At 41.5% G+C, this 25,295-nt stretch overlaps 1 protein-coding gene across 11 annotated transcripts in view; it reads right to left on the reverse strand.

Annotated features, from left to right (window-relative positions):
- SIPA1L2 (signal induced proliferation associated 1 like 2) overlaps positions 1-25,295 on the reverse strand; it is a 134,140-nt gene that overhangs the window by 67,023 nt on the left and 41,822 nt on the right. For all 11 annotated transcript variants that reach the window (XM_066616899.1, XM_066616891.1, XM_066616884.1 and 8 more), the window contains exons 2-6: positions 21,123-22,805; positions 9,831-9,964; positions 8,146-8,334; positions 2,728-2,902; positions 1,498-1,601 (exon numbers count right to left, since the gene is read on the reverse strand). In XM_066616899.1, coding sequence (XP_066472996.1) covers positions 1,498-1,601; positions 2,728-2,902; positions 8,146-8,334; positions 9,831-9,964; positions 21,123-22,584 — 2,064 coding nt within the window. In that variant the 5' untranslated portion in view covers positions 22,585-22,805. The remainder of the gene's footprint in view (positions 1-1,497; positions 1,602-2,727; positions 2,903-8,145; positions 8,335-9,830; positions 9,965-21,122; positions 22,806-25,295) is intronic.

Genomic DNA, 25,295 nt, shown 5'->3' on the forward strand with positions numbered 1-25,295 from the left:
CCATCAGGCAGTGGTGTATACTATCTCAGTCATTTCTTCTTACTATGAAGATTTTTCTTGTTTCCTTATTCAACCAAGGTTGCATCCTAAGAACATTTTCTAGAGAACAAGTAACTCAGTTGGGTTTACTTTGAAATACACATACATAGGATTGTACTAAATGGATGAAATCCTATAAACACGTACTTGATGTAGGTACACAAAACCATGGCATTAACTTTGAGTGAAAACAGTACAAATTGGGTTGCATGAGATTGTAAAAGAGTGCTCTCTTTCTCATATATATATACATATATATAATGCCCCAGTTCGGCAAATAGTGCTCTTTACAAAAAGGCAAAAAGGTTCAAGATACTTGATTTGCTAGCCATTACAAAAACTATTTTAGTTTTCACTAAAACTAACTTACTTCAACTTACATAACTAAAACTTACTTCAACTCCCAATATGGTACATTCTGCCACTTACTCTCACCCACTACAAGTATGAGTAAAGTAAGTTTATATATTCAAACAGAACTACTACCTATTTTTTAACATCAACCCAGTACAGCATCAAAAAGGAGATAACTTCTATAATTCCCCTACAAGCCTGAATTTGGGTTTATAAAAATACTTATTCTTCACACATGTATGCAGATAAGTGGTGTTATTTCTTCTTTATCCGCAGACATAGCAACACACAGAATGTTACACTTTCATCAGTAATCTCATCTGTGAATAGCTCATACCTCTGGGCATATATTGTTATCCAAAATATAAACATGGATTTCTTCTTTAAAACTTCAGGTGGCCCCTTACACACACAGAAACATTGGTAGGCACTGGGGCACCTCAAAGATTTGCACTTCATAAAACATCTCGTTTATAAAGCACATTTGTGTCAAATATTTTATTGTAACAACTAGTACAGGCAAAGACGAGGTTAACCTTACAAGTATGGTAATCCTAATCCAGCCGACGTCAATGGCAAAAGCCCATTAACTGCAATCATATAGGATTGCACCCTCTAGGGTTTGGTGAAACCTCTGACACTGTGTAATTTTTAGCCATCCTTAATGTTTTAAACATATTCTAAACTAGAATAAAAGTGTTATTTGCTACATAATACGACCTGCCCTGTCTGTATTAAAGATGGGTCATATAGCAAGCATTTAGGCAACCAAAACTGGACATTAAGACATATGAAAAAGAGAAAAATACTTAAGCATACAAGCATACAAATTTACTGTTTCAGAAAAAAGTTTAACTCTCTAAAAATACTTGTACTGCAGCAAAATATTTAATAGTTTACGTTCTACATTAACTATATTCAAAATAATGTTTATGTTCTAACTCAGAAAATAACTCTAAGCATTTTAGTCCCTTAGTAATAATATGCATACATTACAATTTCTATGAACTATTCATATACAACAATTTTGCAGAAGAATTACATAAAAATGACAATTCAACCTCTTGGTCACACCATCATGTAGGATTCCAAAAAGCCACATACCTGTTGCCTATTACTGGGCATATATGGAAGCATAGTTGACACATGAAACATGATTTCATAATCTTTGTAGGTTGTATAAAGAGAATGAGTTCCAGTTGAATCAGCTGAAAATAAATTTCATAAGTAGATCAAGCGAAGACATAATACAAGCTAAAGCATGAAATAAGAGCACATAAATATATGTGCACTTATTGTTTCAGTTCTAAGAAATATTGAATCAATTCCATATTTTGCACAGTAAGTCCATCTGGCTTTCTAAGACCACTTCAACCCATGCGTTCTCTGCTTGAATTCAGGATTCAGCTGGTCATCTGTGACAAGTAACAACTGCCTACAGTTAATGAAATACAGCCCTACAACTTACACAGAGGATAACAACAGTCACCCATAATACCCATTATTTCCTCAATCAGGGAAACAGTGACTCCCTGTAGCTGTTGTATCTGGACTCTTTCTTTCACTCTCCTGGTGAAGAGATTGCACCCACAGTAGGAAATACTGACAGTGAGAAAAGGGACAGCACCAATTTAAAAAACAAAAGGGCAAACCTAGAAGATACAGAAGAAAAATGGAGTGGATCTCATCAGGAGCAAGTGATCCCTAAAATGAAGCCTAGGGGCAGACCAGTTTTAATAATAAATCCCCAGTTCCTTGTCTGTCTGTGCTTGTGACCAGAAGACACAGAAAACACCCAAGAGCAGCTGCCTAAGAACTTTGCTATGCCTGTAAAAGGGGCACATTCCAGCTCCTTTCCCGCCTTCTTGCCAAATTATTTTGTGTAAGTTTTATATATTACTGATCAAGTAAACGTTTTCCAAGGCAGTTTACAATTAAAAATACATATTAGTTACAATTACAAAAACATTACAGCAATTAACTATCCTATCCTCCGGTACCCGCAATCACACAACTGTGCTAGGGAGGCTCACGCTGTATCGTAAGATGGGAGGGGGGCCAATCAGGACACCTCCTCAGGGAGAAGAAACCTGTGTTCCCTTACGCCCAGGTGAGCCCCTATCACCCTATGAGTCTACTTGGACTTGTGCCAGCTCTGGCTGACAAGTCCAAGTGGACCCAAGGGGACATGACAAGGCTGGTAGGGGACATAACATGTTGGCAGCAACCACCCCTGCCCACCCCACCACATCTTCACCACTTTTAGAAGGTTCTTTTGCAAACTGACCTCTGCTTCCACAGTTACTACTACTTAATTTATTATTAAAAACTTACTTTTATTATCAAGTTGAGCTCTGTATTTACTGAAGCCTTTCAGCCGTACTCTCTGACCCAGGAGATCAAGAAATTCTTCAAAAGCAGGTCCTGCTGTCTCATTGTTATACATTTCTTCTTCAGTGCTTTGACCTGCTTTGCAATATAAGATCCCAATCTTGTGCTGAAAACTCAACTGAAAAAGGAAAAGCAAGTTACGGAAAGAAAGTCTGTCAGAATCTGACATTACCCCTGCACCTCCGAAATGAGCATGCCAGACAAAGGCTTGGGATAATGAGTCACCCTGTTAATACAATCAAAAAACCTATAGGAGGGCAGAAACAATCTAAAACACTCCCTACATGTGGGCTACTAATTTGGAAGAAACTGTGCTAGCCATCTACCTCCCCCCCCCCAGCTACATGGACATCACATCCTGGCTCTAAGCCCCCTGTGTCATCACCCAAAAAAGCCTATCAGCACCACTCCCTAGGGGATGAGGCAGCTGGACAAGTAGAGACCTCAGAAGCCACGCCCACTGTTATCCTCTGCCAAATCCAGACTGAGGGCTTGCCTTGCTGACACTGGAATGCATGCTGGATTCCCTACTGCAGGCATGCAGTCTTCAGGACATCAGCCCAGCCAGCCCCCACTTATGCAGCAGCCAATGAGGTGCCCCCATTTTCCCACCTTAGCTTGGCTTGCTTGGACTGCTAGGCGGGGGGGGGGGAGCTGTTATGAAGCTTTACCCTCAAACTGTTGTACTTCAACTTGGAAATACTTTTCAAATTTACATCCATGTGTTTGAACATTAATGCTGACACTGACAAACTTTGAGAACTCCAGTTGAAAAGTGGTGTATAAATATTCTTAACAATAATATGTGGAGTACAGAGGAAAAAAGTTTATAGGGTGGCCTTCCACTTAGCATCAATGGTACCTGAAAGGCCAGAAAGTAGCCCCTCCCTGTTCCCAACCATTTCTCCTTCTGCTCTCCTCCTCCTGCCACCCTTCTCTGTCATTTGAAAGGAAAGAGGGACTCTCACTCCCAGCAAAGAATAGGAAGAAGAAAGGTGGTGGTGCCAAGTTGGGTGGTCTGGGAATTACAAGCATGAAATCTGCGGTAGGTGGGTAATTTGGGGCAGTGTGGAGGCTGGGAAAGGTGTGTGATCTGGGTTGGTGGGCAATATGAAGATTGACAAATGGGGAACTAACATGGTCTCGTATGGGGGGGGGGAAATCAAGGAGTAGGTGGAAAACAATGTGCAGTATCAGACCTTTGTCCCAGATGCCTTACTTCCTATTTGGATATTACTTACCTTGATAGTATGAGCAATACAATATGTTTTCCATAGTAGTGCCCACACTATAATCCATGGTTCTTTTTTTTACATTTGGTATCCATATCCTATCAACGCTTCTAGTTACAGCAGTTACACCTACTGACATTATCAGTGAAACTGAATACCATTTTCTAATTTTGTATCATTTTGTAAAATTCAGTACTGTCAACATCACCACTAACCAAAATAGCTTGTTTTTACCCCAACAGGATTCAATGGGGTCAATTTCAGATATGGCCCATATAAGCAAAAAGCAACCTCAGTGTTTTTCTGATCTGAACATCTACTTTATCCACTGTAAACAGATGTCAGTAAAAGGAAAAAGGAACAGGTAGAAAGTACCACACATGGAACATGACAGTACTGAAAAGTCCAAATATTTAATTGGCAATGACATTGTATCTCTTACATTACAAATACCAAGTCTTTTTCTCATCATTTCAAATTTAAGTGACAACACCTAAGCTTCAGTGGGTTACTATTTGCAACAACATCATTCATTTGCTTAGTTTCCCCAAATATATGAGGGGTCATTATAACCACCACCCAACAGGAACGGTCTTTATTTCCAAACCTATGCAGCTTATTTCTGACAGCTGGCATAGATAAAAGCACCTGTAGGCCACATATGCACTGTGAGGGAGTGCTGGCAGGCCAGAGCACCATTCCCTTAATCACCCTGCTCCAAGCAATCAGACACCAACTTTGCAGGGGCAGGAACAGGAGTTATTTAAAGATACAGGTGGACCCTTGTTATTTGCGAGGGTTCCATTCCTGGACCTCTCATGGATACCAAGTTCTGCATATCAAATCACATGGATTTTGGGGTCCACTGAGCTCTGAAAGTGATCGGAGCCTTGCTCCAGTCACATCCAAAGCTGTTCTGAGGCCCATGAAGGCTGCATGCAGCCTCCACAGGCCTCAGAAGAGCCTCCAGAGGCGACTGGAGCAAAGCTGAATGTGGCTCAATGGGCAGGGACGAGAAAGGAGCTCAAGGCTGAGGGTCCCTACTGGTTCACTTTTGCTTGTCAGACGGGCCAGATACTTAGGGAAGCTCCTTCAAGTAGGAAAAACTCAAGTGAACGCAACTCCCTCCTCTCCACCTATGTTTCAACCCCCTCTGAGACCAGTTATAAGGCTAGCCGACTGTTGCTTCTTTCCTAGAATGAGATGCCACAACCTCCAGTCAGAGGCTCAATGGGGGCTCCCCCTTTGCATCAGGTTTCCACAAATACTACACATCAAATTATAGCAATAAATAGCAATTAGTTTTCTTGTTTTAGATATTGAATAGTTCTCCACCCTCAATTCTCTTCATAATTTCAAGCAATATTCAATTGGGCAACTCTAGTGTTCATGTTTTATTTCTATTCACCTTTGCCAATTAATGAAACTTAGTGACAGATAGCCTTGATATACTGCCTACAGTCCATGTACAATGGCAATACTGACTTAGATTGAAAAATACCTACTTGGTGAAAATATAGCTTTTAACTAAAGGACAAAAATGGTACAGCACTAACACTGGCCCAGTGTGACATACTGTGCACTAAACTTGAGTGAGGAAATCCAAATTCAAATCCTTTCAAATATGAAGCTCACTGGATGATCTCGAGTCAGTCACAGTGTCAGCTCTAACCCAGTTCTCAAGACTGTTGTGACGGGGGAAAAAATGAGATAGTGTTGTGTATACTGCCTTAAGCTCCTTAAGGAAAAGTAATAGACAAACATGATAAACAATTTCATTGATCAACCAAGCTAACTATAATTATTTGTCTTTCCATGTTTGCCAAACATATACATCCACAAACATGTACATTACAGTTAGCTTAATCAATCATATTACATGCTAAATTAAGATTAATACTATCGTTTCAATCTGGGGAGTCACAGAAATCTCCACGCAATGGATTAAGAAAAAAGTAACTACAAGTTTTAAATGGCTAAAATACACTATTTTCAAATACACACTCACACCCCATGTAGACTAGAACTTGGGCACAACACATTCAAGGAGACCATGTTCACATTTCATCTAATTGCCATATCTATCAGCTGAATGCACACATCCCTAAATGATTACGTTGGGATTATATTATCCCAAATGATTGGCCGTTTGGACAAACCAGGACAGAGAGAGAGAGGGAGTGATGTCTTTGATGGCTGCTCCAAAGTTAAACACTATTTCTTGAAGGCTGGGAAGACCTTTACCTCATTTGGAAGCAATGGGCAACCCAATCCTACGCATTAGCAGCGCCAATGGCCGTTGCTGTATCCTATGGGGCTAGGCAGCCACCAGAGTCTCCTTGAAACAGAGGCCTGGTTGTTACCCTGTGTTGAGCTCCACAGTCGGCAATGGGTTTCCTTGGAGCTGCACCCACTATTTAGTGGGTACATAACCAAGAAGGTCCATGATGGTCTTTTAGGCTCAGGAGGGGGCACAGGATTCAGCAGCAGACTCTGCCACTAACGCTGCCCCCTCCCGGGTCCAATCCTGCCTTTGGTCCACCCTCCCACCACCCAGTTCCACACCCCCACACCCCAAAAAGTCTCCCTGCTGGCTGGTGGGAACACTTATTAGCTGGGGCTCCTATGGTGCGTCTCCCTGGTGCTGAGGGCCAGTGCTGACTGGCGCTGACCTCTGCACTGGTGCTGGAAGCTTACTGCAAGTGGAAACGTCCTTACAGAACTCGCACAACAGCGCTTGCCAGGACAGCGCACCGGCAGCTGGTGCTGCTCTGGCTTAGGATTGGGCTTTTTAAAAAGATTTTTACTTTTGGCTGCATTGTGTAAGCTTAGACTAACTCACTGTGAGGTGAGTAACTCACTGTGAGTAACTCACTGTGTTAGAAGTGCCTTATTTCTTTTCATCTGCATTGTATTTCTTTTAATCTGTTTTAAGAATGCATTTTACGCATGTATTCAAATTTTTTTTTTCTCCTGCTTTGAGCCATAGCGGGGGGGGGGGGGGGCTAGAGATGTACACAAATACAAAGTGTCATTTGTCATATGCTTTGTATCTGAGAAATCTTTAACGTTTCTGTTTCCATGGTAAGTTTGTTTGAACTGTTGCATATACATGAGCTTTATGACAGTTGTGAAACTATGAAAACTGGAAAATCCCTCAATGCCTGGAGAATTAAAATGCTTCATTAAGAGTTTTTCTATGCTAGTCTTTATGCTATCGTAAAAGCTGCAGCTTTGTTGGACTCTCGTTCTCCATTTGCCTCTAAATACAGCCTGGGGTTTAACTGGGCAGTGTTCAAACTTCTTAGCAGAACTGGCTTAACTGTTCACCATCACAATCACCCATCTACATGCAGAGTTCCTCAAATCTCATGGGTTTAAAAACATACACATACAGAGAAAAAGATTCCAGGAAAACAATGCAGCTATTTATGAATTAAGCTTACCAATAGAATGACATCTGGCCTGCTTCTTTTGTGGAAACTTATCCAGGCTTCATATGCTCAGCAGCGTAAACATGGATTCAGATCTCTCTATAGCTAGGCAGAACTGCATTACAGAACACCACCCAATATAGCCTTCTTTTGTCAATCAAGGAGACTGTCAAGAGAGTGGCTTGAGATGTCACAACAAGGAGTGGACCTCAACACGTGGGAAACCCTGGCCTCTGAGCGGCCCGCTTGGAGGCAGGCTGTGCAGCATGGCCTTTCCCAGTTTGAAGAGACACTTGGCCAACAGTCTGAGGCAAAGAGGAAAAGAAGGAAGGCCCATAGCCAGGGAGACAGACCAGGGACACACTACACTTGCTCCCAGTATGGAAGGGATTGTCACTCCCGAATCGGCCTTTTCAGCCACACTAGACGCTGTGCCAGAACCACCATCCAGAGCGCGATACCATAGTCTTCCGAGACTGAAGGTTGCCAACAAAATCACTGAAGAGGAAGAAACTATGCTCTCTATGGCAATTTAGTCTCCCTTTCTGTTAAAGATCCTTATGAAGGTATGAAATGTGAAATAATTTTAAAAATCCTCCATTTCAAAGGCAAAACAAATCACACATTAAGCTCTATCATGACAAGTTAGTTAAGTTGAATGGCACACAAGTTCAAGGAAGTTGTGCAGCACCTACCCCTTGTTCATCCAGTTTAAGCAGCTGTTCAGAGACTTTAGGAGAGTTGGAAGCTTGCCGCAGGCACTGAATGCTCAGTTCTGGTATTACGTATTCCAATACTTCTTTAAGAGGTAAGCCTCGTGCTGTGCCATGTCTAGCAGTAGATGGAATGGCATCTTCTAAAATTGCCCCTCTCAGTGTGGTAAGCTGTAGTGAGAATGGAAGTCTTACTGAGTATTTACAATTCAAACACAATCCTCAGCAAATAGAAAAGGAGGCACAAGTTATGCTTAATGCATTATGCAAAAAGTTAGCAAGACCAACTAAAATTAAACTGAAGATTATTTTAGAAAAGCCAAATAAAAGGAGAAGGTTTAAACAACCTGAATCAATCCCCATACTAAATCACTGGCATTCAGTACTTGTGGTTAACCTTTTGGTCATTCAGCATCACAGTTGCTATAGCTGTTGCACCGGACTTCTTTGTTAAAGTTATCATAAGCCACAAATTATGCTGTTACCAGTCCCCCAAGCAAGCCTTATATAAAATGGATAGCAGACTGTACAGAGAAATGTCGGTTTAATGTATTAGTCAAAGATTTGAGGACTAAAGGGAATTATACAGATATTCATCACGAAGGTGAAATCTGTCATGCTGTGGGCATTAATAAGATAAAATATTAACACGAAAAAACCCAACTCAGTTGCAATTAGTGGTGTACAAGTTCATTTAAAAAAATACTTGGCTAAATCCATGTAACTGGTCCCAAGTTTTGGTAAGCAATCCTCCTGCTACTTCAAATGGTATGCGCATAGGATTGTTCTTGGTTTGCTTTCATTAAACACAATTCTCTATTTGTAAAGCATTCAATTAGAACAATTCACTTCTTAGAATATGAAGCCATTACTTAGAATAAAGTACACTGAAAAGTTACACAGCTTGAATTTCCAAGAACATTGTAGAGAAATACGTATATTACTAGACATTAAAAACCTTTTACCATGGTCACACCACTCCATTCTCTTCCCCCTCTGATTCCCCCCCCCGAACATTCTTCCTCCAAATTCCCTCCCCTCATGTTTATACAATACTTTTATAATCCTCTTCTGTCAAGCATCTGCAGCCATACTTAACTTCTGCCTGTTTGCTGCCTTTACTGTCTTAGACTCGCCATCTGCTTCCCTGTGAAAAGGGCACCCATTCCCTCCAGCTCCATTCCTCAGTCTTTCATTAAACTGCAGAGGAAAAGAGGTCTGAAACAAGAACTGCTGGGCTAGAGTTCTAGTAAATATTTATTCTGCTAGAGCCAGCCATAAAATCATTTAACTTCTCCTAGGTAAAACATGCAGCTATCAACCCTCTGAAGTTTTAAAATGTACCATGCATCTCAAAATAAAGATGAAATACCATCATGACAAGGCATTTCTGCACAAATGCCAGAGGCCTCGGAACTCTACAAGGTCCAAATCCAGTAGGGTTCAGCCATGGCAGAAAGAAACATTCCAAGATGCTCTACTAATTCCCTTGCAGATTAAGACCAGGAGGATCAAGGACTGGTCATGCTACCCCAAACACAGAATTAGAGATCAAGGAAATCAGAACTATGCTGCACAGAATGGAAGTTGTTAGGGTGACTGGGTGTGTGTGGACAAGGTGAGATATACTGGTAAGAGATATGCATGAAGCAATGTGAAAACCCTACCTCGCTTGTTCTGAACACTACACGGTAGTTGAATTGTGAACCTTCTTTCTCTTTTGCATCTTCAAACTTCTCCCTTCGGATGCTGACTGCTACTGGTCCTAAATTTTCATCTATTCCAAAGTAGTTTTGATGCTCTGCAGTACATAAAGGGGAGAAGAAAATAATGAAGCATAGGACTGAAATTCCTGCTTATTCCTCAGATAAGGTTTATTGGTTGAAATTAGGAAGTGACCCCTTGCTGTTTGTCTTATACTTTTTGACATGAGAAGACACATCATATCTAAAATCCTGATGAACCTGTTTATGCTCACATACACATTTCGGCACATATTTAACTATTAGCAACCCAATGGAACAGGTTCTTTTAACAGAGGATCTCCTGTCCTTCTATATGTTTGAAATGTACAGATGCACACACTGGTGCCTTAAGTCCCTTCTATTGATTTCAGTGGAAGACAAAATATCCATGACCTTAATTCTTTCATGGAAGTCATGGTACTTAAATGTACTTAACTTTGGGGGATTGTGCTCACAATACTGAATTACTTCAGCAAAAAGTGTTAAATGCATACTGACACAGATGATGCTTATTGTCATCTTTTGTCTTTTAAATTCCTAGGTATTAGTACAGTTTCAGTCCATCCTACAGTTCACCAAATTGTCAATTAGCACTCTGCAGTTCTTTGATTATTATTTCTGATATTGATATAAGCTAGGGTTAAAGAGCCATGAAACTAATTTTGTGAGCTCAAGAGTACAGTAGATTTGTTGGGTTTCAACCCCCTAGAACAGCAGTCCAATGTGCTGCATGTTCCACAGTTTAAAGCAAGTTTTGCCATCTCAATTGTGTTCAGGATGTAGCCAACGGAACTCAGTGGAAACCAACCACCCACCCCCAAGACAACCCACTTAGGTGTAGCCTTGACTCGAGTTCTGTATTTTGGATCATTCAAGAGTGCTATACAATGTACAGAACTGACTTACCTATTTTATATACTAATTTTTAACAATCAAAAACTGCCTTTGATTGTATTTTAGGGTATCTATGATGGTCAGAGATAGAAGAGTCATAACAGTTCACAGAGCCCACAGATTTACAAAATGGTGATTTGGCTAATTTATACAAGGAAAAAACACTTGATGTGAAATGTAGGTTGCCATTTTTTAATAATCTCCCTCCCTTGCTGTTGGCCCTGAAAGCTCTGGTCCAAGTATATTGAAATGAAATCTGCACAGTAACTGACACAGCTGCAAGTATGTTATGGGACTAGCTCCCAACCAGGGATCTGAGGGGCTGGCATCCTGCCACATGCCCTCCCGGCCAGTGATGTAGCTAATGAACGTGTAGCCTGGTGTGGAGCTCAAAATGATGCCCTGGAAGTGATGTCACAACCAGAAGTGACATCACACCTGGGCTTTTTAAAAAGTGTAAATTGGGGGGAAACCTGCCTCCTCCTCCCAGCAGTTCAACACCCACTTGATCTGCCACCTCCCCCAAGCCAGTGGCATAGCTAAGGCATCTATCTGCTAACTGGAATCAAAGAAGATTTTGTAGCCCCCCCCCCAAAAAAAACAAAATCAAATTTAATTAAGTAAATAAATAAAAAGTGTGCCCCTTATTGGTTAGAGACACTGCGTAGGGGTGAAGAGGGACGGTTATTCTCTCTTTGCTAAATAAATATAAGAGGATCACCACTTCAAAAAGTACCTTTTTACAATTAGCAGGAGTAGCTGCATTATGATACATGGAAATGAGAGCTGACTCATTTTAACACCTTATTGGTTCCATACTGTATCATAATTACATCTCACTGGCTCTCAGAACAATCAATCTCATAGGCCAGTTTTGAGTTAAAGAAATCAACTTTTTGTTCCTTAAGGCAGTTGTGTTTTCGTTTTCTGGTTAATTGGCCATAACTTTTGATAAAATACATTCTAGGGTGGTTTGTTTCACTGCATTCTGCATTAAATTACCTTTCCATTGATATATAACATGATAGGATTATTCGTACATACCAAGATTTTCACAATTTTGGCCACTGGTGTCAAGCTCAGCTTGTTACCTCCCTAAAGCTCATTGCCCGGTGCAACTGCTACCCCTGCACACCCTTAGCTACGCCACTGCTCCCAGCACATAAGAAAAGCTCCACTGGATCAGGCCAAAGGTCCATCTATGTAGCACACTGGGGCTGCCATAGCAACAGGAGGTGGAGCCAAGGGAGCAACACAAAAGAGTGAATGGACGCAGAAAGGTATTTTACACAAAACCTCTCTCACACACACAGTACAGAGCTAAGGAGGAACACAGACAATCAAGCCATTTGCTCACATTCAAAGCATACAAGCTCTTAAAAGATATTTTTCTCCATGTTTTAACAGTACACTACGGAAAGACTTTAAATGCAGGTGATAATTTGACATTACAAAAATTAGGAAGTATAACTATTTCTAAAGGCTAACAAAATGTGCTTCAAATACTTCTATGAATGACACTTCAGAATGTCAAGAAAATCTTTTTTTGAACTATTTATACAATCACATTTCAGTGCATATTTTAAATCCAAAACAATAGTTTAAGCTAGAACATCTAATATTAAGCATCTCTACATTTCTGAAAAACACATGCACAGAACTTTTGTTCCAAGTCTGTGTACAGCTTCCAAGACAACTAAAGCAGTATTCAGCGAATCATTCAGTTTTATATGAATGTTTCCAAGATTATGAAATGTTCTTCATTCCTGAACTTAAAGTTAATTTTGTTTCACAAAACTAAGGCTGTAATCCTACACACACTTACCTGAGAGTAAGTTCCACTGAACTCAATGGAACTTAATTCTGAGCAGACATGCATAGGATTAGGCAATAATTTGTTCTTGTATTACCTTCAGTATCAAACCTGTTGACAATTTTGTGCGTGTGTTGTCATAATAAAGTGAATGCATTAAAAAAATTGATTATATCTGACTGATGGATAAAAACGTCCAGGTCTCATGACACTAGTTTCAATCATGCAATAGTTGAATGACCAAAGAACAAACCTATGAGATGAGGGTAGCCTTCCTGCAGTGGAGAAGTTCTATTTAGCAGAAAGACAAAGAGGAACTACAACTGTTTTGGTTATTTTAAAAATGAGGGAAATCTTGAAATGCCATTTGTATGGGAATAAATGATAACCTCAGATTTTAGTTTCTTTTTAACAAGCTACATGAACACTTATTTGTCAAGCAAAATGAAAGCACATCCTCAAACTCTATGATTTAGAAAAACCATGGAGAACTCCAGAGAGATAGAACAGTTATGCAGCTCATGATCAGTGACAGCATGGGCATGACCAAACAGGAGTACAGGTATGCACTGCAGAGGGACGTTCTGACAAACACCTGCATATAGTACGGTAGTCCCGCTGAACTCACCAGGCTAGCTTCTTTCCTTCCACAAGACAGCTAACTGGGGTTTCAAAGTCTTTCAGTGGTGTTTCTGGCAACTAGCTGCCTTCTTTCCGCTTTCCCCAGTCCTGCAAAGCATTATGGAGTACTAAAGGGCTGCCACAAGGCATCCTTGGGTGCAACCTGGCAGCCATTAATGGTTGTTCAGGCAACAACTGATGCACCCAATAACAGAGTTTGCAGAATGGATAATCATTGATAAGTGTAACATACCTGTACTGAACTGAATTCAGCAAACATGTACTGCAATTTTATTTCAGGATGTATATTACTATTTACATTCCTGTCCCACCATTCATTTCATTGGATCCCAAGGCAGTTAAAACATACAGGTCCAGACTGATTATCCACAGATTCGGAACCTGTGGTTTTATTCGAGACCTGTGGTTCAGCTGGACCTGGTCCCTCCAAATGACATGAAAAGAGCTGTGCTCTGGTCACGTCTGGAGGGCCTTCTGAGGGCTCTGGAAGCTGCGCACTGCCTTTCTGACCCTCAGAAGACCTTCCAAAGCCTCCAGAAGGCCAAAAATTGCAACTTCCAGTTTTGGGTTGAAAATTGGAAGTTGTGATTGTCTTGGGGAGACCTTAGAAGGCCTTCTGAGGTCGGTGAGGCCTCCCCAACCCTCAGAAGGCCCTCGAGATGTGACCGGAGCACAACTCCGGTTCTGGAAATGGAGCCCCCACGAACACTGAGGCACGACTGTAATTTACAAGGTATCAGCCAAGGTATTATTTAAATCCTGAGAAGGTGGTTTACAAATTGATGCTCATAAGACCAAGAAAGAAACCACTACAGGTGTAATGTGGCTTAAAAACAGGAATGCTTTCCCTCACCCCTGTCGTCAAGCAATGCCCAACACTAAACTAAGCCTCTGAAGCTGAGTGGAGCCATGCTTCCCTTGCCTCTGGAGGTTTTCTGAGCCCTGCACTGGCAGCGTGCATCCATTCCAGTTGCAAGGAAACTGGAAGTGACTTTTTTCACCTTAACAGGCATTCAGAGGCCCAGGGAAGCCCCTGGAGGGCCTCCAAATGCCTTATAAGACAAAAAAAAAAAGTCACTTCAGATTTCCCAAGGAAACATTAAGTTGCATCTTTTTGGCCGTTTTGGTCATTCTGAGCCTCGCAGAGGCAGTGTGCACACGTACACTGCCTCTGCAGGACTCAGAAAAGCCCCTGGAGCCAAGGGAAGCACAGCTCCTCTCAGCTTCAGAAGCTTGGGTTGGTGGGAACAGTGACTGGTGATGGACCACCACATATGTGGCTGGTCATTGGTCAGAACATCACAAAGCGACGTTCACCTGTGTTTGGTTTCGTCTCAAATATCCTCTAAGCCAGATCACTGCAGCCCCCTGCATCCTTTTGTCCTTTCAGACAATTCCCACCCCAACCACAGATCTTTCCTTAGTTGACAATTTTTGGTTTATACTCTCTGCTTCTTGCATCTCCCTCTCTCATTCCTTTACTTTTCCACCTACTTTTACTTCCTATTTGGACAACAGGGGAAATTCAATTTGTGTTTATTTCTCCTTTCTCCTGATTCTTCTTCTTCTTATCTGGAATCTCACTCTCTTTGTTGCATCTTCAGAGATTGTTCATCTGTTCAACTTTTCTAAACCCTTTAAACCCTCTACTTAATCTACTTGACCCCGTTCCTGTCTGCCTGCCTGCTATTTTCTATTGCTCCCATAGTTATTTTTTTCCTGCAGCTATTCTGGTTAAATTTTTTCTTTTCTTGTTCACTTCCATACCCTTTTCCCACATTCTGAACCTCCTGCCATGTGTCTTTCTTTGTTCCGAAGTAAGCTTCTTGACCTTTCAGTTTATTTTTGTCTTTGTTTTCCTCTACTTCATGTGCACCTTCATTTCAATTTACTGAACCAAGCACACATTATTCATTTCTCCTTCCTGATATACAAAATGCCTCTTCCCTTGCCCTCAAGATGTGTTTCAAAGTACATATTTCCCACATTTTCCCTTTAACTAGCAATATATTTTTCCTTTCTTTGCCTTCTCCTCTGTTGCTTCACAAGCTGTATTTTATAAGCCTTTGGCCAAGGAACATTTCTGAAAAAGAATGACAGAATTGTTAGTCCAGAACGAAGCCTTGCAAGAGTGTCTGCAGGGCTTCCCAGGTCATCAGAAGTGAAAGTGGAGCAATCGCGCTCTACTTCCGCAAAACCAGAAGCAGAGCGCCATCGCTTTACTTTCACTTCTAACTAGCTGGGGAGCCCTGCAGGCGCTCGCGCAGGGCTCCCCACACCCCCAACAGGCTGCTGCAGGGACTGGTGAAGGTATCCCAGTCCCTGCAATCCTCCTGAGCAACGCTATCTTGGGGATTGCGTTGCTGCCTTCCCCCTAAACCTGCTGCCTCCCCCCGCCCCCGTAAGGATTTACAGCGGTACAAACTCTCCTAGAGAGTTTGAAAACCACTGCCTTAAAAGGTTTGAAAAAAAAACAACCAGAAGTTGCAGATTTTTTTTTTTTTTTACTCCAAGTCAGTTTGAGCCTGGCAGAGACTGAGGGCAAATTTGCACGGCCTCTGCCAGACTCAGAAGACCCTCCGGAATCAAAGGGAGTGCAGCAACCCTCAACTCTGGAGGGGACACATGGGGGCCATGGACCCAATCCATGGATAACTAAAACCAAGGATATGGGATCCGTGGATTTGGGGGGCCCTGTATATCAAAAACATGTTGACAAGGAAACTGAGAAGGTGGTAAGTGGCAGAGTTAGTCCAAGGACCTCTTGTCAGTTATCTTAAGTGAAAAAAGCCACTTGCTGCATTTGCTTCATACCTTTCATGTTGCAAGAAGCAACAACGGGGGATTGTTTGCTCTCTCAGAACAAATGGCAGAAGTATCTTGCTCTGTCCCCACTCAGAGAAGACTCAGAAGTCTCCTTTTGCCACCTTCCTTGCCACCAAGTAGAAGACATGCAGCCGCAGACAGAAACTCTATGAAGATGTTTTCTTTGTCTCTTTTTAATGCTCTAGCTTCAGAACACACACACACACACACACCCTCCACAGGAAGCTGCCAGTCTTAATATGGTTGCTCATTAGCAACTAATTAGCAGTTCATTGATAGACAGCATTATTTCAAAAACAAGCCATGTAAATCACACTTCTGGTATTAATTTGTAATTCACGTTATTTCAAAAGAGCTGCCTGTACAGCATATACTTGGTGCTGATCGACTGCCAGGAAAACATGGATCAGGCAAGCAATGTGACTATTTCCTGGATGAATGACAAGAGGACTCAGATTCACAGGACAAGAAAGTCACATCTTTGATTCATTCAGTAAACAATCCCTGCTCCATGCTCAAAATGCAAATAGGGCTTGCTTGACCAATAGAGCTTTGTTGGCTCCAAAATTCAACTGTTCTTCCAGAGCAGCAAAATTGTATCTTGTGACCACAACCACCTCCAAAGGACTCCCTTTGGGAAAAACAGGTTTTGCAAAACAAAAAATTCCCCAACTCTAATGGTTTTCCCTAACCTCATGGTTAACTCAATCAAGGGCTCATTAATATGCCTCAGTGGCCCTACTGAATTAAACACCATAACCTCAACTGGGCATGAAAGACACTCACCCACCAGGGGGTCCAACTCAATTTGCTCACCCTGCAAAGGATTCTATGGAGGAAAGGTCTACAAAAACCCTCAGTACTAAAGCCTCTAATTCTTTACTTAGGGACATTCCTGGCTCCTCATTCTCTACCTCCATTCTGCCCATTTGTGGAGCATTAATTTTTCTGGTTCTTCAATAAAATTATCCCTGTTCCAGCCACCATCAAAGGACCATCATGCCAGTCAGCATCTAAGTCTGGTAGCACCCTCTTTCCTTTCCATCATCACTCTCCCTGAGGGCGACCTAAGCCAGTGCAGGCAGGCCAGTTAAACTTTGCTATCCCTTCCCTTTGGGAAATTAACTCTGCTCTCTTGCCCTACTTTCCTTTGTGATTAGGCTACTGCCTGAATGTTAGGGCTCACTTCATAACCCTCTTTCTATCTATGAGTCACCAAGTTATACAGCAGGTTTGCTTGGTCTTGGCTCTCTTGCCTTGAGGCCCCTGTAACACAACACACTCAAGTAAGCAGATACAGAACTGTTACCTTGGTCCTCAGCTCAACCTTGCTACCAAAACAAACTTCCCTCTATGTGTCGCTGTGCACTGTCTTGCACAGTCAAACTGACAATATGCTTAGGGCTTGAGACTCTCTACATGTGGTCTGTGATTGAATTAAGTCTATTTTTTTAATGCTCTCGGGGAGGTCTGAAATTACCTTGTCAGTGGAGACTCCTCCACAGATTTAAATGGAGCTTGGCACTCCAAGAAAAAAAGAAAAAAATGCATTAATTTAATTGCATTACATTAATCAAAGATTTGGGGGACTTAGGCTACCATTACTGACTTAATTAGTCCTGGTTATCTTCTGGTTGTCCAATCCCACTGCTTCTCTCATGTCCAAGTCTCCAGTTTCAAACTGGCTTTCCATTCAGGCCCCTTTGTCAGGGAAGGAGGATATGGCCTGCAGACTAGAGTCTTGCATGCAACATGACAAGACTGTTTTACAAAAATCTTCTCAGTTCAGGGAGGCCAATTTACTGGTTCCAATTGTTTCAGCCCTTCTCAGCAGCAACTCGTTGGAAGTTCTGATAATTCCTTCTCAAAACTTTTTCGCCAATTGCTGCTGACGTTGACCACAATTGTGAGGCAATTTTCAACCAACCACAAGGGATAAGTATCAGATCTAGTGTGATAATGTAAGAAATAATTGTCAGTTGTAATTTGTTAGAATTGCAGAATAATGCTTCTTAAAAAGGCATTACAGGGAGAAGCGCCAGTGAAAAGTTTTTGTTCATCATATGGAAAAGTGTACACACATATAAGAATACTGTACGCGTGTATCAGACCCATGAACTACTACAAATATTGTCTTTTCCTCATGCATGGTATAAAACACTACATTGGCCTCACCAACTCCAAATCTCACCAGCTGCCACTGGCCTCAGCCTTCCATTGAACAACTCAGTGTTTCCCTTAACTCAGTGTTTCTCAAACTGTGGGTCGGGACCCACTAGGTGGGTTGCGAGCCAATTTCAGGTGAGTCCCCATTCATTTCAATATTTTATTTTTAATATATTAGACTTGATGCTACCCTGGTATGTGACTGCATTTGGGGAAATGTTACAGACCTGTACTTTTAACAAGCTACTATGTACATTCTTTTAACAATGATAGTCAATGGGACTTACTCCTGAGTAAGTGTGGGTAGGATTGCAGCCTAGGATGGTTAAAAATTCTCCTGCTAGATGATGTTACTTCCAGGGGGTCCTGACAGATCCTAAAAATTGGGTCTCAGTGCTAAATGTGTGAGAACCACTGCCTTAACTGATCCACCAACTTTCTTATTCAAGGGGACTTTTGTATGCTTGAGATATCAGGAGAAAGTATTAGGTGGGAGGGACTAGCTCCCCCACTGCATGTTGGTGATCTCATAACCTGCCTCTAGGCTCACCTCTTGCATGTAGCACGTTGTTCAGGCTACATTGCCATCCTCTGAACTGCAGGCACCCCTTTCCTGTCATTTTCCACTAATCTCCCCCTTTTCTGGACCTTAAACCCTCTCTTCCTTAGCCCCAAATCTTGTTGGGAAACCCACCTAACCTCCGTATTTCCCTTCTCCTCCCTCTTTTTCCCATTCTTGCTCTGCCCACTTTGTTTTTTCTTCTTTCTCTTTTTCCTGCCCAACAACTGCTTGCACATAGGGTTATATCATGAGCAAATGGTCAGAAATAGTTTTTCCAACCATCTAGCTATAGCAAATGAGTGGTGTTCAGCTAGGCACCATTTCTCCCCATTCTGTTAAGTCACTACAATAAGACCTTTTGTTGCACCTTTCACCCACGTCTCCCTAATCTTTTCTCACTGAACTGCATAGCTGTGCCACCCACAACTCCCCAACACCCCAGTGCATGAATTATTTTCCCCCATGTGCACATGTTGAAAAAGTACATACAGTAACCAATTCCAACAGTCCAGGCCTCTCCAGGATCCCACTACATAGGCACATTCTAATACAGGGGTGCCAAACCCCGGCCCTGGGGCCACTTGCGGCCCTTGAGGACTCCCAATCCAGCCCTCAGGGAGCCCCCAGTCTCCAATGAGACTCTGGTCCTCCGGAGACTTGCTCAAGCCTACGCTGACCTGATGCAACTGCTCTCAGTGTGATGGCCAACTGTTTGGCCTCTCGCATGAGCTGTGGGACGAAGGCTCCCTCCACTGCTTGCTGTTTCACATCTGTAATGCAGCAGCGGCAGCATAGGAAAGGCTGGTCTTGCTTTGTGCAAGGCTATTGCAAGACCTTCATTCATTCATATAAGTTCCATCTCTGATATATTCATTTATGTAAATTTATTCAAATTTGAAATGTAAATTAATGCTTTTTTCCCCCCGCCCCCAACACAGTGTCAGAGAGATGATGTGGCTCTCCTGCCAAAAAGTTTGGACACCCCTGTTCTAATAGAAGCATGAAAGGCACCAGGTGCTGGGAGGTCTAGAAAAGAGTAGGTCATTACATGCAAAGGGTCATGTTAGAATGGCGTCTAACTCTCTTAAACTAGGTTCAGCTTTCAGCCAAGTACATTCCAACTCGTTAAGCACAAAGGTGGTGTTGCAGATTCGGCTAAACTCCTACAGGACCCCTATCTGTATGCTGCTCTCCGTACACAAAAGGGGAAGGATTGTGCTCTCAAGGTATTCTATAAAACAGTAATGTCCTAAGAGACACTTCGAATAAGAATCAGTATTATAAATGATCACATAGTTCATTCACATTCTACAAACAGCTGTTTCTATTTATGGTGGCACCTAAATTCTTATCTATAGACATGGAGGGAGAAGAGAGGAACAAAAACCTTAGAATTGTTTGTTGATGGTAGTAAGCCTCCAACACACATTTCTGAAGATTTCTACCCGCATTTTGTGCATCTCTATAATATCACCACAATGACTGAAATTATGAGAGTCAACTCAAAAATACTTTTTTATGCTACTATTTCTCTAATTTGGAATGGGAACTCAGTAATTACATGAATACATGTACAATATCATGATCCTTTAGGCCAGGGGTGCCCAAACCCCAGCCCGGGGGCCACTTGCGGCCCTCAGGGGCTCCCAATCAGGCCCTTGGGGAGCCCCCAGTCGCCAATGAGCCTCTGGCCCTCCAGAGACTTGCTGGAGCCCATGCTGGCCCGATGCAACTGCTCTCAGCATGAGGACAACTGTTCGACCTCTTATCTGAGCTGTGGGGTGTGGGCTCCCTCCATTACTTGCTGTTTCACATCTGTGATGCAGCAGTGGCAGAGAAAGCAAGGCTGGCCTTGCTTTGTGCAAGGCTTTTTATAGGCCTTGAGCTACTGCAACACCTTCATTCATTCATATAAGTTCCATCTCTAATAAATTCATTTATGTAAATTTATTCAAATTTTAAATGTAAATTAATTCTTTTTTTTCCCCTGGTCCCCGACACAGTGTCAGAGAGATGATGTGGCCCTCCTGCCAAAATGTTTGGACACCCCTGCTTTAGGCTGAAGATGATGATACCAATAGTTAATTAGTCAGAGAAGATGGCTTTCATTACATTTAGCAGTGCCATAACAATGATGTTCACACTTCAAAAAGACAAAGAAATGCATTCTCTGAGACATCTGCAAAAAACAAGACCTACAAGATTCATTTTACGTAATGTATTTGCACTTCTCATATTGCCGTCCAGACATTCAGCAACTGCTGTGAAATATTTAGGAGTAAATATATTCAGTCTCAAGAAAATCTCTTACCTTTCCCATAGAAGAACTTCCTATAGTAATATGCACCAAGATCAATGTGTTCAATAATGTAACGTTTTACTTTCTCCCTGTGAATTGGTTGGTTTTCCCTGGGTACTTCCAGGACAGAAACACCTGCATTTGTGCAGTGAGAACTTAGTGAAGACTCGAAAGAGCAGCTGTCTCCTGAAGAAAAAGATGCCGAATTCACCCTCGAGAGTGAAATCCGCCTATCACCTTCCCCACCAGTTTCATTTCTGAAATAAGGACAACTCAGGACCAGATCGTTACTTTTCCCATCACCTTCATCAGCATCAAGGTTCTCCTTTGAATTGAGATCCTCTTTACTCCCCAAAGGAGATTCACAGCTTCCAACATGGCCTGATGCCATTTGAGTTTGTGATGCAGCTGAAGCACCAGTGGTTATATTTTTCCTTTTTCCAACATTAATTCTGGAAGCCATTGCTTCATTTATGTTGAACAGAATGCTCTGAACATCATAGTGTGCAAAACACTTCTGGCAATTCCAAGGATGAACATTCTTCTCAAGTCGAACATCTTCCAATTCGGATGAGAATTTAAGAGTTTCATGTTCACTTTTAGCAGTTCTAAGTTTCCTAAAAAGAGATGTCTCTACGGATTCAGACTTCAATCTCCATTTGAAAGACTTGTCCCGATCTCTACCAATAAGCAGGGCACTATCAATGTAATCCAGTCCAGCAATTCTGACAAACTCTCCTCTGGAAATCTGTGCGGCTGCATGGAGACTTGGTGAAATGGTGGAGTCACAGTGAAAAAAATCAGAAAATCCAAATGGTGTATGTGTTTTATGCTCAAAGTTTTCCACTCGGTAGCCTCGAAGCATTGCAAAGAAGTTCTCTCCAGACAAGCCTTGTCTGTCTATTGATGATGTACTCCCATATTCCCTATGAAGAGCTGCTCCTGTATTAGGGTTGACAGCATTCTGGTCTAGCACATCCTCAGAGTCAATGTCACTGATCGTAACATCACTGTTGCTTCTTTGCCTGATAGGGTGAAGCCCCCTATGTGGAGAATGGATAAAAAGGTCTCCTAGTGCATATTTAGTCTCTGTAAATTCTAAATCAAAGTGTTCTTTTTGTTGCCCCTCATTCTGGTCCCCATTTACTGACCCAACAGTCTCATAACTAGTCTGAGGTCTGTTCTCCCATGTAGCTTTGCTTAGATCCTTGACACAATCTTTTTTAGGTGGCCATTCAGATACTCTGGCTCGGACCCCCATTTTAGGCATAGCTGGGGTACCATTGGCTGGATTACTACTTTCACCTTTGTTTGTTGAACTTAAAGAAGCAGGAGGACCCATATTACCATTCAGGGCTTTAAATTTTCTGGCGAAATAGTCATCAGACTGCATAGTTCTTGCAGATTCCTTGAACTTGGAGGAGGTTCTGCTGGGTTTGTGTTTTTCTTCCTGTGAAGACTTCTGATCACTCATATCCACGCAAGGGAGCGCAAAGCCTTATCTTCAAAACCAGTGCTGTCGGTGCAACATTTCCATTATTTATAAAATATGCAGGGAGCAAGCAAGGGGGTCTCTTTAAAGATCTTTCAGGTTGTCATTCTGGAAGATCTTTCAGTAGAAGTCATTTCTGGGTCTGCAAATTATATCTTCAGATCAAAACACATTCGATACCAATTTTATTCTTCTCCATGTACCTGTACATCAAAAGGGAAAGAAGCAATCAATTAACACATTTTCCACACAAAAGGTCAAACGAAATACTCTAAAATGAGTACATAGCACTGTCAGCATAGACTCTGATACATGAGAAAACTTCCATACCAAAAGGACACATTTGAAATTATAGAAAAGTACAAGCAATCATCTTCTACTTCAGCAAATTATAAGTGGTCCTTTCTAGTATAGTGGGCTGCAATGCTGTACATTTGTTAGTACTCCTGTGACAGCTGTGGAGCTATTGTGACGAAGCTACACTAGATGTAACTGGCTGCAATTAAGAAGACATTACTAAGCCCCAGATCTTAGTTCATCCCCAGCCTGCAACCTTCTGTGTCACTGTCCTGATGATGTCCACTGCACTTGCAGTCTAGAACTGAGAATGCTGTACTCCATGCCAGAAGCTTCAACAATTCCATGAAATCATGGAACCATTACCAAGGAGCTAACTACATGCTAATATTCACAACCAAGTCAACTTTTTTTTTTTTAATGAAAAGCAAATTTGGAATGTGGAATATAGAAAGGAGAAAGAGCAGGGGAAACCAATATTTTACCATTCTCTTTCCATATATTTCACTCCTTCAGTGCAGACTCCCTCAGTTAGCTTTCCCTTCTCCAGTCTTCGGGGTTTGAAATGCATGTTTGAGAAGATACTGTTATGATATTCTATGATAGGAATGGAGTAGGACACGATAGTTTTACAGAAAGATCGAAGTACTTAGGTTTACCATGGTCAAACATGTTGCCTTTGCCCATTCCTCATGACTTGCAGTAGTCACAAGATAAAGTTACAGCTTGTACCATGTTAAGAGCAAAGTTTGTTAAAAAGTTCATAAACTGAAAGTATTTATACCCCACCTTTTACCTAATAGGAAGGTGCTCAAGGCGGCTTACAGTATATTAAACACAAAGTTAAACATTATCAAATGCTTCTAATTTAAATTTATTTTATCTCAATACAGCTCAAAACTAAAGCAGCAGAAGAGAATAAGCAACATAACAGCAAAGTAACAGAAGACAATATATAAATACAGCAGTAAAATCAAACTTAATTCTCAAAGGCACAAAAACAAAAAAAGTGAGTTTACAGTTGCTGTCAGAGAGGAAGCCAGTCTGATCTCCAACAGCAGAACTTCCACATTCAGGGTGCCACCTGAATTGGAAAGAAAAAGATTCTTTTCCATATTGCCACAAGTCAAGCCTTTGCCAGCAGTACAGGAGGACTCCCTCTGCTGACCTTAGGGGTCAAGTCATTTCATAAAGGAGGTGGTATTTAGGGCTTTAAAAAGGTAGCCAATAAACACCATGACTTGCACCTGGAAATAGACTGGTATCCAGTTCAGGTGATAAAACAGCAGAGTAACATGGTTAAGTTTAACCTTAACAGTCAATTAATGAACACTTGCCCTCCTAAATAAGAGGTGATTTTACTATCCAACCAGAAACTTTCTATCAAGTATATAAAGATTTTTAAATACTTAGAAAAATAGAACTTAGATTGATCTTTATTTCTTTCATTTAATTAAAAAGCAGAGATCCAAGAACTCAAATGGCTTTTTTATATCATCACAGCGACTTGCAAAATAAGCCTTCAGAAAATAGTAGGAATTATGAGATGTTTATATCCAAAGGCCTCTCAAACTCCAAACAAGTTTAAATTGAAAACACCTTTTAAGAACGTCTTATTTTTCTGCAGATAACCTGTAAGCAATAAAATTATGCAAACAAACTACAGCCTTACACCACAGGAAGGGACAGCTTACCTCAATATTACGAATGGGAGAGACTGCCAGACTGTTAAAACTGTTGACAGTGTGGAGACTTAGTTGATGACAGTTACGTATAACTACATTCTGTGCTTTTTGTTGTGTAGCCAACAATAAGTTTAGATTAAACTGGACTACATGCTGTGTTTTTAATACGATCAATGCAAGGGTATGCAATGATGTCATTTTATGTGTATATATAACAGGTTGTAGCAAATTAACAAAGCAGATGGCCCCAATTACACAAGTTCTCCTCATCATGGGATAAAATTTGAGAAAAAAAAACAGGAAGTCAATTTTTCCCCTCAATGGCAATTACTGTCAGAAAAAAAAGAATCAATTCAAGCAGTGTTTCCCAGACAGTGGGTCATGACACACCAATGGGTCTCAACCTGATTATTGGTTATGAAACTGACAAGCTGACAGCCCACATGGAAAATGTATTGCAACCTATGGAAAGTGAAACTGAGCCACACGTGTGCGTTTCCTCTCAAGTAGGCAAACATGCCTCAGTCCACTTCGAAGGGCAAGACAAGAGGACCACAGCACCACCAAAAGGGTCTTGACCCAATGGAGTTCCACACACATAAGACAGACCCCCACCACAGTAAAAAGGATAAAAACAGAAGGTAAAACTGTTTTTTAGTCTCGTAGACCTAGACAGGTTCAAGTAGTGTTGTTAAAAAGTGGTCCCAGTGC

The sequence above is a fragment of the Tiliqua scincoides genome, chromosome 1, assembly GCF_035046505.1.
Source record: "Tiliqua scincoides isolate rTilSci1 chromosome 1, rTilSci1.hap2, whole genome shotgun sequence".
Taxonomy (NCBI): Eukaryota; Metazoa; Chordata; class Lepidosauria; order Squamata; family Scincidae; genus Tiliqua; species Tiliqua scincoides.